Genomic DNA, 15,822 nt, shown 5'->3' with positions numbered 1-15,822 from the left:
CCCTGTTCTGTTGCCCATGGCTTGCCTGGCTTGCTCACAGTCACCTGAAGAGATTTCATATTTAAATTCAGCTTCTGCCTGGCTGTAGTCTGGCTTAGGAGCCAAGCTCTTAGCTGCAAGCAAGTAGCACATTGGACCATGTCCAGATGGCTCTCACCACTACAAAGTATGGAAGTAGGCTCATGACTTGAGTTATCAATTTTGAAAACAAGAGCAATTAATTTACTATATATTGTGTCAAGCCCAAGAAATACAGAAAAAGTGATTATTATAAGTGGTATCCAACCAAGTCCTACTTAGAGTAGACCTATTGACATTAATGTTCCTTAGTCAGTCACGGTCATTAAGTTCAATGGGTTTACTCTGGGCAAACTAAGATTGGCTGCAACCCTAAATTTGTATACTGTATTTATTTATTTTCCACACGTTGCGTGTGTGTATGTGAAAAGCCTTTAATACTGCACAAGAACAACAGAGCAAGCTAAGGGTAACCAACGTGGTGCATTCCTCATGTTGACAGAGCCCAACTCCCATCATCTGGTGGCTGGGGATGATGTGAGTTGTAGTCCAGCAACATCTGGAGGGTACCATGTTTGCTCCCCCTGAAGTGAGCCGTGGACTGAGAAGGTCTGGGTTCAGTTCTCACCTCAGCCATGCATTTATCAGGTGTCTTTTAAGCCAGCTCCTTTCTCCCTCAGCTTCAGTTGCCCATCTGTGCTAAATTAGGTCTATCCTCCAACTCCTATCATCCCCACTCAATATGGTCAATAATAAATCATTAAGGGATCTGGAGTGTTCCACACCATCTGAACGGGGGGCCCCACCTCCCTTCTTTAAAGAGCAGTTGAAAGAGTCACTGGCATAATTATTGTAAGCCTGCATTACTCAATTGTAAACTGGGTATGTTTTTAATGTTTGTGCAGCACCTAGGTATGTGGATGATTTATAAAGCTATTGGTGTTAATATAATCAAAGATATATTGAAGAATACTCAGAAAATGATAAATCAGTGCAAAGCATTGTGATTAATCATTTGAGGAAGAGTGAGGGTGATTTGTCTTGGCTTTGGGGACAATGGGGTTGAACTGAATCCCGTTGGTTACCTTTATCTATTTATAAAACATTCTAATTGCAAATTGCTCTTGCAAAAATATAACAGACCTGCTAGCTGGGTAGACTGCTATAGTTTCAGTTCCTGTCACATGGGAAAGATGGGGCTGAGAGAGGCATAGCTTCCCTGAGTCTTTAGAACAAGCCTCTGGAGTGGGTCTGCAATCAGGTCTCCCAGATCAAATTCCATTTCTGTATCCACTAGGCCAGACTTGTTGCTGAGTGCTAGTGCATCTGCTTTCATGCAAAAGGTCTACAGGTTGGGTTTGGGAATGTCCTGAAACTAAACCATGGGGAGACACTGCCAGTCAGTGCAGACAGCAATGAGATAGATGGACCAACAGCTGACTCAGTACAAGGAAGTTTCCCCTGCTTCTAAGCCTATGAAATTTAGGGCTGCCATACGTCCAGATTTTCCCAGACATTACCAGGATTTTAAAGGCGGAATTGACATCCGGGGGAAATTTCCAAAAGGTGACACTTTGTTCTGGATATTAGACAAGTCAATCAAAAAAATCGCTTTTTGGAAAGCTCAACGACTTTCGGGGTATCCTGGTTTTTACTTTTTGAAATATGGTGGCCCTAAGTTACTAGCCTGCTAAGAGGCAAATAGCCTGCTCTCTTTTTCTCCTTTGCAGCTAGCATAGGAGCACAGTTGCCTGGTGAAGGAGGGACAGAGCACTCTGTTCCTGGCATCAACCTGTTCACTCGCCTGCATGAAATTCCGGATCACGTATGGTGGCCAGGCATAGCTGCCCTTGCCCAAACAGTGGGACGTGGTTAGCTAAATAGACATGGTTTGCAGATGGGTCCCCGGTGCTCCAGCAGTTAAGAGGTTAATGCCCCCCCCCTTCAGCCCTGAAGGTTAGATTATCAGCTCACCTGCAGTGCACTCGCTCACCAGCTAACTCCCATTTAAGTATTGCCTGGAATGCAGGAGCCAAAAGCACAGTAATGATGAACAAGCCTGTTTGCTCTGGGCAGGTTTTTGTGAGACCAGAAAACATGTCACGTGCATCCTGTTAAAGAAGCAGCTCTTTTTGAGCCCTCCCCCTCCCCCAGTCGAGATTTGAGGTGCAAGGCAATGATGGAGCAGCCTGATGCAAAAGAGGAGAGCGCTCTAGATGAGGGAATTCCAGCAGGTGTAGCTCTGCATGCAAGTTGCACCTGCTGAAATGCCTTCAGCTACATTACTATTAAAGGTGGAGGCACCCATGTCCCACCCTAGGGGGTGCTGGGAGTTACTAAGCCTGTCTGTTTGCTTAGTTGCAGCAGTGCACTTAAGATTAAGCTATAAGCAGGGTTGCCGTTGCTTTACTAGCCCTGCTCCTGTGTTGTTAACAAAAACCTGAGATAACAGAAACTAAGCGGTTGTAGCTTCCCAACGCCATCTATTCGCAGGCCATGAAAAACTTGACCTCATCCCATGTCTGCGTGTGCTGTTAAAAGCAAAGGGGAAGGGTACTTTTAAAAGTTGGCTGCCCTCAACTATGAGGCATTCCAAATATTACTGTTTTAAGACACAAGTATTAAGCTAGGCAGAGGAATGGTAGAAACCAAATAAAAGTGAGAGTCTGCAGTATTAATGGATGGTAGGGTTGCCAACTTTTTCCACTAGCCCCTGCTCCTCTGCCGGCATCAGCAACTGGATCAGCAAACTATGCTGGTAGATGACTGTATTTCAAAAAGCAACAAACCCAGTGCTTTCTAATGTTTTGGGCTACTAAGTTCCTGGCTATTGGCCGTGTTTGCTGGGGCTCATGCGATTTGTAGTAAGATGAATAAATAAATGTTGCAGGCATGGCATTGGGGAAGGCTACTGTAAAAATAGGGGACACGGGTGGCGCTGTGGGTAAAACCTCAGCGCCTAGGACTTGCCGATCGCATGGTCGGCGGTTCGAATCCCCGCGGCGGGGTGCGCTCCCGTCGTTCGGTCCCAGCGCCTGCCAACCTAGCAGTTCGAAAGCACCTCCGGGTGCAAGTAGATAAATAGGGACCACTTACCAGCGGGAAGGTAAATGGCATTCCGTGTGCTACGCTGGCTCGCCAGATGCAGCTTGTCACACTGGCCACGTGACCCGGAAGTGTCTCCGGACAGCGCTCGCCCCCGGCCTATAGAGTGAGATGAGCGCACAACCCTAGAGTCTGGCAAGACTGGCCCGTACGGGCAGGGGTACCTTTACCTTACCTTTTACTGTAAAAATATTCTCTGTTGATTTGTCCAGATCAAGGTGCTGTTTAAGGCTTAGAACCTTTGTTTTTCTGGTCATTTGGCAACCATATTGGACAAATGTCAGTGCTTCTCTGGAATTCAATCTAAGCAAGGCTTAAGCCCATTAAATGAGTCAGCGAGCAAAAGAAGAAGACTTCAGTGACCTTGTTTATATCTGTTTGTTTGGGTGGAAGTTGGTTACATTATTTTGCATGCAAACATTTCAGACCCGATGAGTAATGGTTATATAGTATTTGACAATACCTTAGCTGTTAATAAACTCTTGAGATTATATATTGGACAACTTCCAAAATCAAAACACTCAGGTAATGGAGGTAACCTTTAAAACTACCAACTGTTTGCTTTTACTGGAATATATACACCAAGGATGTAAATATGTCCTGACTCTAGGGTGGCCAGATGCAACAGAGGAATGGGGCTGCTGTGTCTTTAATAGGTGTGTAAAGACATTCAGAAGGTGTTTCTTCTCCTGCAAATTAAAAATGCCCTTCTCCACAGAACTATTAAAGGTCCAGTGGCCCTTTCCACTTTTGCATCTGACCACCTGACACAAACAAATCTAGAAGGCGATGCTTTTCCTAGTGGTATTCCAATAGTGAAAGCTTTGACCATTCAGCTTCTGTGTCCAGCTGCTGTTAAAGGCACAGGAACAGAGAGCCATCCTGGAATCACATAATGGAAATTAGTTAACATCCAGGGAACACTTTAGTCTCATCCAACCCCCTGCAATTCAGGAATCTCGCTCTTGCCCTCTATCTGACATACCTTGGGAGAAGCCCATTGCTTACATTATTTTCTTGGTATCCCAGGTAGAAGTCAAGCAAAACGGCAATTTACAACTTATGGGTGCCCCATTTAAGATAATTGTGCCTGCGGTGATGTGTCATAAGCAAGCCAACTTGATTTTACAAGTTAGCAAATCAAACTCCAGCAGTTGTGTAAATACCATTACTTAATCAGATGTACAAGCGGCTTCCTTAAACACACCTTTGCAAGTCATAGCACCCCAAAAATCCAGAAACGCCAAATTAAATGCCACACTTAAGCTTGATGCAGTAAAGGTAAAGGTAAAGGTACCCCTGCCTTTTATACAGAAATTGTGCACTAATCTAATGAAGCAGCTTTTACATATTTTACTAAAAGATCCAGCGCAGCACACGGAACGCCGTTTACCTTCCCGCTGGTAAGCGGTCCCTATTTATCTACTTGCACCCAGGGGTGCTTTCGAACTGCTAGGTTGGCAGGCACTGGGACTGAACGATGGGAGCGCACCCCGCCGCGGGGATTCGAACCGCCAACCATGCGATCGGCAAGTCCTAGGTGCTGAGATTTTACCCACAGTGCCACCCGCGTCCCTGCCTGAAACGCCAAATTAAATGCCACACTTAAGCTTGATGCAGTAGCCACAATTATTTTTTAACCAATACCTTTGCACAGTCTTTGTGCAAGTTATCTGCTTTTAACATGCACTTGCAATATTAACAGAAGCAAACAGAATTACAGCAAAGTTAGACATCCACGTTTTATTTCATGTGCCCATAAAAAGACCCACTTTTCAGATCTCACAGCGTGTTATTATACAGAAATTGTGCACTAATCTAATGAAGCAGCTTTTACATATTTTACTAAAAGATCAGGATTCTTGCTGCCTTAGTCTTCGAAAAGGTTTTCAATCAATTAAATGTGTTGTCAATAACGGCAAAGAAGACCCTTAAAATAACACAAACAAAATTCTTCCTGTCATGTTCTCCACCATTCTGATCCTGTCCTTCAGGAATAACTGCTCTGATCTCGTTCTCTAGTCTCGCTGGATCGGCAGCCCAGCCCATGTGTTCTACATTACAGAAGACAGTCCATTCCTCCTGATGCCAGACAGTTGCCCCATCCAGTTGGCACCTCTCACCTTTGCACAGGAAATGCCTGCAAGAACTACGAAACTCAGGGTCACATATTTATTAAGAGGGCATGTGTTGTAGGCAGGCACCCTTCTCCTTGTCTTTCAGGAATGAACCACCAAGACATAACCTTCCATGTACCTGTGCATTTAACCTGTGTGATATTTCAGATGCAAATGGCAGCTCATGGAGGGAATGTTACATAATTATTGGGATTGCAGCAGATAGGGGGTTACCCACTTCTTCCCTTGCTGCTGCCCAGACAAAAGTCCCTCCTTTGAAAATTCTTGCATGTGCTAATTTATCACATTTAGAAATCATGAACATAATATAAAGACAGGTAGCCATGTTGGTCTGCCGTAGTCAAAACAAAAAAAAAATTTACTTCCAGTAGCACCTTAAAGACCAACTAAGTTAGTTCTTGGTATGAGCTATCGTGTGCATGCACACTTCTTCAGATGCATGCACACGATAGCTCATACCAAGAACTAACTTAGTTGGTCTTTAAGGTGCTACTGGAAGGGAAAAAATTTTTTGTTTTGACTATGGCAGACCAACACGGCTACCTTTCTGTAACTGGAACTATGGTCTGAAGAAGTGTGCATGCACACGATAGCTCATACCAAGAACTAACTTAGTTGGTCTTTAAGGTGCTACTGGAAGGGGAAAAAATTTTTATAATATAAAGAGAAATGCAGTTCCATGGGCCTGTTGCCCAGGTAAGGACTGTTAAAATCCTTTTATATTTAATCTGATCTTGTACAAATACCATACACATAGAGAACTGCTTCAAATAGAGGATTGCCCACGGTAAAAGCAGAGCAAACAGACACCTTAATTGCAGGGGAAACCCCCAAATTTCCTTATTCTCAATATAGGCATAAAATTGACTACTTTAGTTACAAAATATGTATTTAAATGCATACGTTGATATGGTTAAGCTTGCCTTGACTTCTTGATAGGCCTTTGGCTGTGCTAAGTTTCTTGAGATTGGGGACTGGGAGCCTCTTGGTTGTGGAAAACATGGCAAAGCAGGATCTGATTTTGCAGCTCAGTGCGTAGGAAAAATGGCCATTCCACAAAAAGAAATGTCTTTTTTTCTCCTTATTAAAAGCATATGTTGGCAGGGCTTTCCCTACCCACATGTTTACTTTAACGAATGACTGCACGTTGTTTGCCACGACTGGCCTTGCTGTTATATAATAATAGACATATAAAATTGCAATGCAATAACACAATGTTTTAAAATGAACAGTAGAAATGCGCTTGGCAAAAAAAAAAGCAAGTACACAACCCAAAGGACAAGTATCTAACTAGGGGTGGGGGAAGAATTTTGATTCAGTTCACATTTATTTAATTTATAATTTAATGAATAAATTTATATCCTACTCTTCCTCCCAAAGGAGCCCGGAGTAACAGGCAAACATATACAGTGGTACCTCAGGTTACATATGCTTCAGGTTACATACGCTTCAGGTTACAGACTCCACTAACCCAGAAATAGTACTTCGGGTTATGAACTTTGCTTCAGGATGAGAACAGAAATTGTGCTCCGGTAGCACGGCAGCAGCGGGAGGCCCCATTCAGGTTAAGAAAAGTTTCAGGTTAGGAACGGACCTCCGGAACCTGCCTGACTCACTTTCTGAAACAATAAGTATTCCAAAGCACAGTCATTCATTGAAATTCCCACTTCTCCGAATTTGCGTTGAAATTCCCCAGCTAAGTAATGTGTGTAAAAATGCATCTATTAAGGTAAAGTGTTCATTAAAATACTTGTACAGTTTATGGAAACAGCACCTTATTAGGATAAATTGCTTTGCAAAAGTGTGTACCTTAGGATAAATTTGCGCTGAAATTCTGATGGATTTTCATAAGGACCTTTTAAAAATGCAAACTGACCTGGAAATATGGAGGACTGAACTTAAGATGGGAAAAGTGAGAAACTGAGAGCAGCCGAAACTGACAGGTTCTCCAATCCCTACATTTAACTCCCCTCCCCCATGGAATCTCAATGGAAAAAGAAGCCAGGGAACTAAGAGTTAAAAGGAAAGCTATTCCACCACTCTGGTGTGTTCCTTCCAGAGGGTAAAAAGCTAAGTGGGTGGATTGTGCACACCACTAGGGATGAAAGGGAAAGACTGGTTAGACAGCTGACTAAAATCTAATTAGGTTGCTTAAGGAAGAGCCACTGCTGTCCTGGAAAAACCTGACCTAGATGGGATGAGGGATGCATTTCGGATGCCCTTAACAGCAACCCCAATGCTTGCATTCTGCCACTGTATATGTGATTCTGACAATTCAGAGGGAGCAAAACAAACAAGCTGGCTCACACCAAATCAGGCTATCTCGCTCAGTAGCATCCGCACTGACTGGAAGCAGCTCTCCAGGGTTTCAGAGAGAAAACTCTCCCAGCGCTACCTGCAGAAGCCAAGGATTGAACCTAAGATCTTTTGCATGGGCTCTGCCTCTGAGCTACCACCCTTCCTCAAGCAATTACTCCACCTTACACTGAGTCAGGTAGGGACGCGGGTGGCGCTGTGGGTTAAACCACAGAGCCTAGGACTTGCCGATCAGAAGATCGGCAGTTTGAATCCCCGCGACGGGGTGAGGTCCCGTTGCTCGGTCCCTGCTCCTGCCAACCTAGCAGTTTGAAAGCACGTCAAAGTGCAAATAGATAAATAGGTACCGCTCCAGCGGGAAGGTAAACGGTGTTTCCGTGCGCTGCTCTGGTTCGCCAGCGGAAGCTGTACGCCGGCTCCCTCGGCCAATAAAGCGAGATGAGCGCCGCAACCCCAGAGTCAGCCACGACTGGACCTAATGGTCAGGAGTCCCTTTACCTTTACCTTTACACTGAGTCAGACCATTGGCAATATCACCAACACTTGACTGGCAGGGGCACTCCAGGCAGGGGACATTCTCTGCCTGAATGTCCCCACCTGGAGATGTCACTGATGGAACCCAAGACCTTCTACTTACAAAGCACATGCTCTGTCACTGAGCTATGGGCCTTCCCAAGCACCTGAGAAGTACTAGGTCTGAATTTAAGAGGTCATTATTTGGCTGTGAGATTCTAATTCATGTCCATGGTACTTCATGTGGGCTGCATCTCGGTGGCTTGTGAATCCCAGACTGAGCACCAGGTGCTAAATTCAAAACAGGGTGTGTCAAGCCAAAACCCTTGCTCCTACTCACCTATTTTCTGATTACGTCCTTGGCCTGTAAGTTAATTATTCTAAGGAAGTGCCAAGAAGCTACTGAGACTGTGAGTAAGCTAGAATTAATCAACTAAGAATTGTTGTTGCTTGTCTGCCAGCCCAGGTTAATAAATCTTGTGACATCAACACTTTCAGAAAGAGTAAATCTGTGTGTTTAATAAAGAGGCCTAGATAAATCCAGATTGTGCTATTCACCTCTTTGTGAGCAATCCATGAGAATTGCTGACAAATTTGACCCAAAACAGAATTTGGGTCAAAATCTAGCATTCCTCCAAAACAGAAAAGTGTTCCAGAACTTTAGGTGAAATAAAGGAAATATTATACTTTGCAAAGTTCTGAGACTATAAAGCCCACAACAGTTCAGTTCAGCCCAAAACACGTGTGCATGAGCGTTTGTGAAGCCTTGGAGGACTACACAATCCATGATGCAGTGTAACCCTAGAAGTGTAATTGTGGGGAATACTGTTCCATCCAATTAAAACCAGTCCCAGACACTGTCTGAGCATAACCATTCAAGTGACCTCCTCAATCCCCAGGTACGTATCGCAGTAGTCTAATCTGGAGTGTTGGGCAGTTCTGCAGTGTGTTTTATGGTTGAAATATTTTACTTTGAAATAAGTTACTTTGGGCTTTGTCAGTAGGTGGTATAAAACTGAATGGCTGGGCAGATGGAAAGTCGAATAGGTCTACTTCCTATGCAATTGAAGATATGGCAAGGTAAAGACAGATGGAGCAAAAAGCAGCATCTCACCAGCGAGAAAGTGTCTTCATTGTTTAGACCAGAAAGCAAATCCATCCCAAAGACAACTATAAGGGACTAGGAGTATCGCCAACCCACTCTCTCTGGCCCACTGATGGAAGGAGACTTCCTCAGTTAGTCCCCTTGTAATGAATGCCCTTCGCTAGCCAGACAGCCTGCAGGTCCCAGAGCTGGTCCTACCCTTAGGCAGTGTGAGGCGGATGCCTCAGGCAGCAGATACTGAGAGGCAGGGAGTAGCAGTGAGGAAGTGGAGGACAGACCTGTGTGGGCCGCATGGTCAGCCTGTCATCTTCCCATTACTATTGTTGAAAAAAGACCAAAGTGAAAGTTGGATCAGTTTCCGTGCAAATAATGCAGGGATGAGTAACCTTTTTCAGCCGGAGGGCCAATTTCCTTTCGGGGGGGGCACGTTTGGCAGGGCCAGTGGCAAAAGTAAAAGTAGGTGAAGCAACAAGTGTCAATGTTTGCTTTGTACAGTAGTCTAGCTTCTACACACACACCTCACCATCCTCCATCCAGTGGAGCAAAAGGTATGATCATGGACACATTCCAGCCAGGAAAAAACAATCAAGGTGGATGAGAAGCAGGGCTGGAAAGGGGTATGACCTGGGTGAGGCACAGCTAGAAGGGGCTCCTGGCCCTCAGGTTCCCCAACACTGGTGTAATGGATGGAGGAGCCATCTCATCCCTCATCTTAGAGAGCCAGCTCTGGCAGGTCCCCTGAGTGCTTGAATAACCAGCCAGCCAGTTGCTGGTTACAAATGTATGGGGCGCCATCTTGAAGTGTTGAAATAATATTTTTTTTACGCACAGTTTCTTTTTTCTCTCTTTCCTCCCTTCCAGGCTCAAGTGAGCAGGACCTCCACAGACTTCCGTCACCATGGACTGGAAGACCCTACAGGGCCTGCTGAGCGGGGTGAACAAATACTCCACCGCTTTTGGGCGCATCTGGCTCTCCGTTGTCTTTGTCTTCCGAGTCCTGGTTTATGTGGTGGCTGCTGAGCGAGTGTGGGGGGATGAGCAGAAGGAGTTTGATTGCAACCACCGTCAGCCTGGATGCACCAACGTCTGCTTTGACCACTACTTCCCCATCTCCCACACCCGGCTGTGGGCCCTGCAGCTTATCTTTGTCACCTGCCCTTCGCTGCTGGTTATAATGCATGTGGCCTACCGCGAGGACAGGGAGAGGAAAAACCGGTTAAAGAATGGAGAGAACTGCCCCAAACTCTACAGCGACACTGGCAAGAAACATGGTGGCCTCTGGTGGACTTATGTTCTCACCCTCTTCTTCAAGTTGGCTATCGAGATCGTCTTCCTCTACCTCCTGCATAGGATATGGGAGAGCTTTGACATGCCCAAGCTGGTCAAGTGCGATCTGAAGCCTTGCCCCAATGTAGTGGACTGCTACATCGCTCGGCCAACGGAGAAGAAGATTTTCACCTACTTCATGGTTGGGGCGTCTGCCTTCTGCATCGTCCTCATCGTCTGCGAGATTGTCTACCTCATCTGCAAGCGGGTGTTCCGCTCGATACAGAAGTGCCAGAAGAAGAAGAGGTCGCTCACCTACAGCAAGGCATCCACCTGCCAGTGCCATGCAAGACTGGACCAACCACATTATGGGAAAGGGAAGCACACACAGGTGGAGGCCCTCAGAGCCTCCGCACCTAACCTGACTTTGATCTGAGGCGGCATGAAAGGACAGATCCAAAATGGCCGGCTGCCATTTGGATTATTTCATTGCGACACACAAGTGGCTTTTGAGGAACATGGGGCAAGGAAGGGTGATTTGAAACCGAAGTCTTCCTTCTACATTGTGTGGCCACCAAAGTTTTCCACAAAGGGGAAGCACCGGCATGTTTTGCTGAGGCCCAAAGGCAAAGCCTCCTGGCCTGTTTACATGTTTTTACTAAACTGAAGACGCATGGTCAAAGCACACACAACACAAGATGTTGACTTGTAACAATCCCTGGAAGAAGTTGCAGCCCTTTAGATCCTAGCATCTGCTCTTTCTCAGAAGAGATGATAGTATGGGCAGTTGGCTAAGAGAGCCACATATGTGAAACATCTGTTATGGTCTTCAGAAAACTCCTAGCAACTAATGACTTATAGCTCTGATTCTTTCCTCTGACTCATTAAAATGTTTATAGAGTGTTGCAGAATCAATGAAGGGGCGAGGGGGGACTGTTTAGTTAATGCTGTCCAAAAACAAATGATGAGAAGGAAAGGTTGGTTTCAGCTCAACCTTTTCACCAAAATTTCACCTAAAGGAAATTCAAAGTTAATTTGGAGGTTTCACTTCAGGCAGAATAACTTAGCAATTTCAAGGAAAGCCAAGAAAAAAATTCAAGTTGGGGGGAGGCATTTGCACCATCTATATGTGTGTTTACACGACCAAAGGGGCACAGCCTTAGATATCTCTGTATAGTAGCTTTTTCCAGTCTGCTGCATTCCAGGTGTTGTTCAATTCCCAGCCCCAAACAAAATGGCCAATAATCAGGGATGGTGGGAGTTGTTGTTCAAGAACATCTGAAAAGCACCAGCTTTGGGAAAGCATGCGGTAGGGGCTAGCCAAGAACAAATGCTTTCTTGATGTCCTGTTTACACCCGCCTCCTCAACCCCAGTGTCTCCAGATGCTGAGAGACTACAGTTCTCAACACCCCTGGTCATTGGCCATGTTTCCCAGGCCTAATGGGGAAGGAGGGCACATGACTGGGGAAAACTGATTACACACTCCTTACCAGACCTTTCCCCAAAGGAAGGATTGTGCCCAGTGAAGTTCTATGAGAATAATACAAGGACTCTGGGGATTTCCAGAGAGGAAGCCATCTTCCTTCCTGGACCAGACTGAGGCACCCTGCAAAGAAGGCTTTATTCTGGTAGCAGTTCGACTTCCCCTGAAATCCTGCCTAACATGAAATTCCAAATTGGTTTGAGGGTTCTACTTTGATGGAAACCTCTGAGGACTTTCATTGGAAGCCAAAAAGAGTTGTAATATGCCTCATTGGTGGGGTGGACAGTTTGCTTAAGGCCTGAAACTTCAACCAGATTAGGTTGAAAGCAAATTTCTAAATGAGATTGGAGGTTTCCCCATATGCAAAAGAAACCATATAAGGGATTCTGAGGGTGTTGATGAACTAGAGCCGTTTCTCAGGTGGGCTTCCTATCTTTTTTGTAAGAGTTCTGTACTGCTTGGCAAATATAAGGTGATCATTTATGCACTACCAAAAAAAAAAAAAGAGGATGAAAGAATGAAGTGCTTTACATAAAATTTGCACATGTTAATATATATGTGTGTGTGTGTGTGTGTAAAGGCACATTTGTAAATAAGTGTTATACTTCAAGTAGATATGCAATACATCCCATAGAAGTGGGGAAGACCATGACCAGGTAGCCTGTATGTTCCTGCTCAGCCTCCTGTCCAGGTACTGACTGTTGATGGGCAATTTCAAGACCCCTCCTGCTCTCCCATCTTAGAGGTCTTTAAATTTAACCAGACAACCCTTTAAACAGAGAGTGTCCTCTGGAAAGTAGGGCACATGGCCACCCTTATTTGGCAACATCTCACAGTGGGAGTTGTAGCACACTGGAGAGTTGTTTAGCTGAAGCAACTGTTTACGTGAACGGGGTGTGAGGCAGAACTGACCTCATTCAACAAGCTGTGCAGGTTTGACATGGCGCTCTGGAGGGGCAAGGACTTTGCAAGGGAGAAAGAGGGGGCCACCACTATAGAAAAGCACCCAACAATTAGGGGTTCTCATTTCCCTCAGTAAAAAGCTATCCTGCAGCACAATCCTGAGCATGTTTACTTAGAAGGGAAGATTGCTGAGTTCAGTGGGGCAATGTTAGAACTGATAGCTTGGACTGTGAGCTGGAAAATGCCTACTTCAAAAATCTCTTGTCCACCACAAGGAATCTTCCTTTCTCTCTCAGCCTCAGGCTTATGTCTGCAAAATACCTGGCAGGTGGGACTTCAGGGCCAAACAACATTACTCAGCTAATGCATATGAAGTTCTTTAATAATAAGGAAGAGTCAGGTGAACATTTGCTCCAGTGTTCTGCTGCAAGAGTTATTCTGACCCATGGGGGTCCTTCAGCATCAGGTGAATTCAACATCCTTCACCGTACCATCCTTGGGAACCCAACCTAAGGTTCTCAGGCTCAGTGAGAGCAATGCCCCACCTAACTCAGTATTTCCTAGACTGACTGGATGTGGCTGTCCATGGTTTCAGGCAAGGTGCTCTCCCAGGCCTACCCAGAGATGCCAGGTATTGAACCTGGACCCTCTGCATGCAAATCTGATGCTCTGACACTGAGCTATGGTCCTTCTGTAGGTTTTTAGCAGGATTTGCCAAGTTTGGACCTGCAGCCTTGCCTGTGCGTGCAAAATAGCCACACCATGGAGAAATCATCCTTCTCAGCAGGAGGTAGGCTGGGCATGCAAAATTGCTTGGGTGCCATCCTACAAGCTGCTGCGGGTTGCCCCATCTAACAATTTACTTGTGGGACAGGAGCTATCCTGACAAAATGACTTTCCACAGGGAGCTGACTCCTGCTGAGTCAGACTATTAGTCCATTTAGCCAAATGCTGTATGACTGACGGAAGGTTTCCAAAGATTGCAGGTAGCGATATTTCCCAGGCCTATTAAATGAGATCATTGTGCTGGAGACGCCCTGAGATCTTGCGCATGCAAAGCACGCACTCTGCTTCTTGTGGCAGAGTTGTGGCTGTCCCTCAAAGAGAGAGCCCCAGGGCTCTGGTGTGTCTGTCCTGGGATGGTCTTTAGACAACCCTGGTTTATTAGCGCCATGCTTTGACCATCCACACCTGTTGGCCAGTTGACCATGACAAGAGCAAAGAAATTAAGCCAGTGCACTTAATTGTCAGAAATCAAAGATTATTATGGTTCCAGGACAAAACAAAGCTGAAAAGCATTTTAATGCTGAACAATTGCCTCCATGGCAATCAAGCGCATCAGCATCCAGATATTTCTGGTGTAGCTTGACAGCTTCTCTTATGAATTCAACAAATTTCTCTGTGAGACCTTTCTTGTGGGTGACCTTTAATGAGGGCAGTCTTTTTTATATAAAAAAAATACTCCCACAATATTCACAACGGGGTAGGAAACTAGAATTCAGCAGGATACCACAGGAACTAATGGGGGGAAAGAAGAAGTAATAATTTCACTCACAGTTCTGAGTGCAGCTCAGATCTGAAACCTGCCATCCTCAGTAGACTAAATTCAATCAAAAAGAGACATTTTGCAGCAGCAGAAACAACGACAAAAGTTAGAAAAGGAGGATTGAGCTGCTTCCATTGCAGATGGTGAGAAATGATTGGAGAATTTCTCCACCCTCCAAGATTATTCAGTGGAATTTTCCCTCCAATTCTTCTGCTGGCAAGTAGGGCAGAGAACTTCAGAAGTCCCTTTTTCACTCAGCTCTAGGCCCCAGGGTCAGCAGATGGGGAAAGAGGAGAGGGATCCTGCAACTTTAATTGCTATGTAGAAGAGGAAATATCAACAGGTGTTTCTTCCCATTAAAGGTGCAGGAGCTGTGAGCCGTTTGTATCTGGCCACCTCAGTAGACTTCGATGGAGGGGATTTAAGCAAGGGAAGGTTTTCATACCACTCACATCCAGTGATGGGGAGAAAGCTTCACCTGCAACATTTCTGCAAATTTGGCTGCTGTTAAAGGTTCCAGCACAACCAAGAAGAAAAGCAAGTGATTTTTATTCTCTGTTGCCCTGCAAATAGGGTAGGCAGCTGCAAAAGAGGACAGTGTTCCTGTACTCTTAATTTCTATGTACAAAGGGGACTTCAGCAAGCGTAGTATCTCATGTCAGGCACATCAGCTGATAGTACCTCGGTCATCCAGCTATTGAAGGTACAGGAGCCCAGTCCTCTGAAAACATGAGTTCCCATTCCAGGTATATGGGAGGGAAGGAGAACTGGCCACAAACCTGAAAATCAGAAAAAAAGCTATTTGCTGCCTTTCAGCAGTAAATTAACCAGGTGCCAGGCTCTTATCTTTTGCTAATCTTGGCTGGGAGGTCAAGAGAGTGGCATGCTTATCGCTCTTTTGTCCAGGAAGTTATTTCTCTTTTCTGCTTTGAGCGAGTTCACTGGCAACCGAAAACAAAGAGAGCGTTGAATGACAAGAGTCAGCTCTTCAAAGGAGAGGGCTTGACTTAAAAGGAGGCTGGGACTTCTCCCTGAAGGGGGTAAAAGTAACAACCATAAATCAATAGCGTTCAGCAAACATGTAATACAAAAAGGGGAGTGGAAGCTGGGACGGAAACCTCATGGAAGGGACAACCAGAGCAGCCTTTGCAAGATTTGCAAAGGAGATCTCCCTTGCAGGGAGATACGGCTTGAGAATCAGAGCTGGGGGAGAAACTGGGTCTATTGCAGAGGCTGCAAGAGCACCACACTAGGTGACAGTGAAGCAGGCAAGAGAAGAGGGATTCAGGTCATACAACAGGCTCAAGGTAAATGTGTTCAGATGGAGCAGGAGGGTAAGCAGACTTAAAAGATGGCAGGGAGATAGAGATGCAGTCCAGCTGTTCTAGGCCTTTTTTTCAAGTTTGCTTTGTGTCAGGAACCCTTTCC

General features: G+C 45.3%; 1 protein-coding gene across 1 annotated transcript; it reads left to right on the top strand.

Moving 5' to 3' along the window:
- Positions 1–10,044: 10,044 nt before the first annotated feature.
- On the top strand, positions 10,045–12,496 carry GJB3 (gap junction protein beta 3). Its single transcript, XM_053398911.1, has one exon. It carries the CDS (start codon positions 10,094–10,096, stop codon positions 10,895–10,897), a length of 804 nt encoding a protein of 267 aa, XP_053254886.1. The 5' UTR covers positions 10,045–10,093; the 3' UTR covers positions 10,898–12,496.
- Positions 12,497–15,822: the final 3,326 nt, after the last annotated feature.

The sequence above is a fragment of the Podarcis raffonei genome, chromosome 8 (assembly GCF_027172205.1).
Source record: "Podarcis raffonei isolate rPodRaf1 chromosome 8, rPodRaf1.pri, whole genome shotgun sequence".
Taxonomy (NCBI): Eukaryota; Metazoa; Chordata; class Lepidosauria; order Squamata; family Lacertidae; genus Podarcis; species Podarcis raffonei.
The sequence above is the reverse complement of the archived record's forward strand: the minus strand, read 5'-3'. Positions and strand labels throughout refer to the sequence as shown.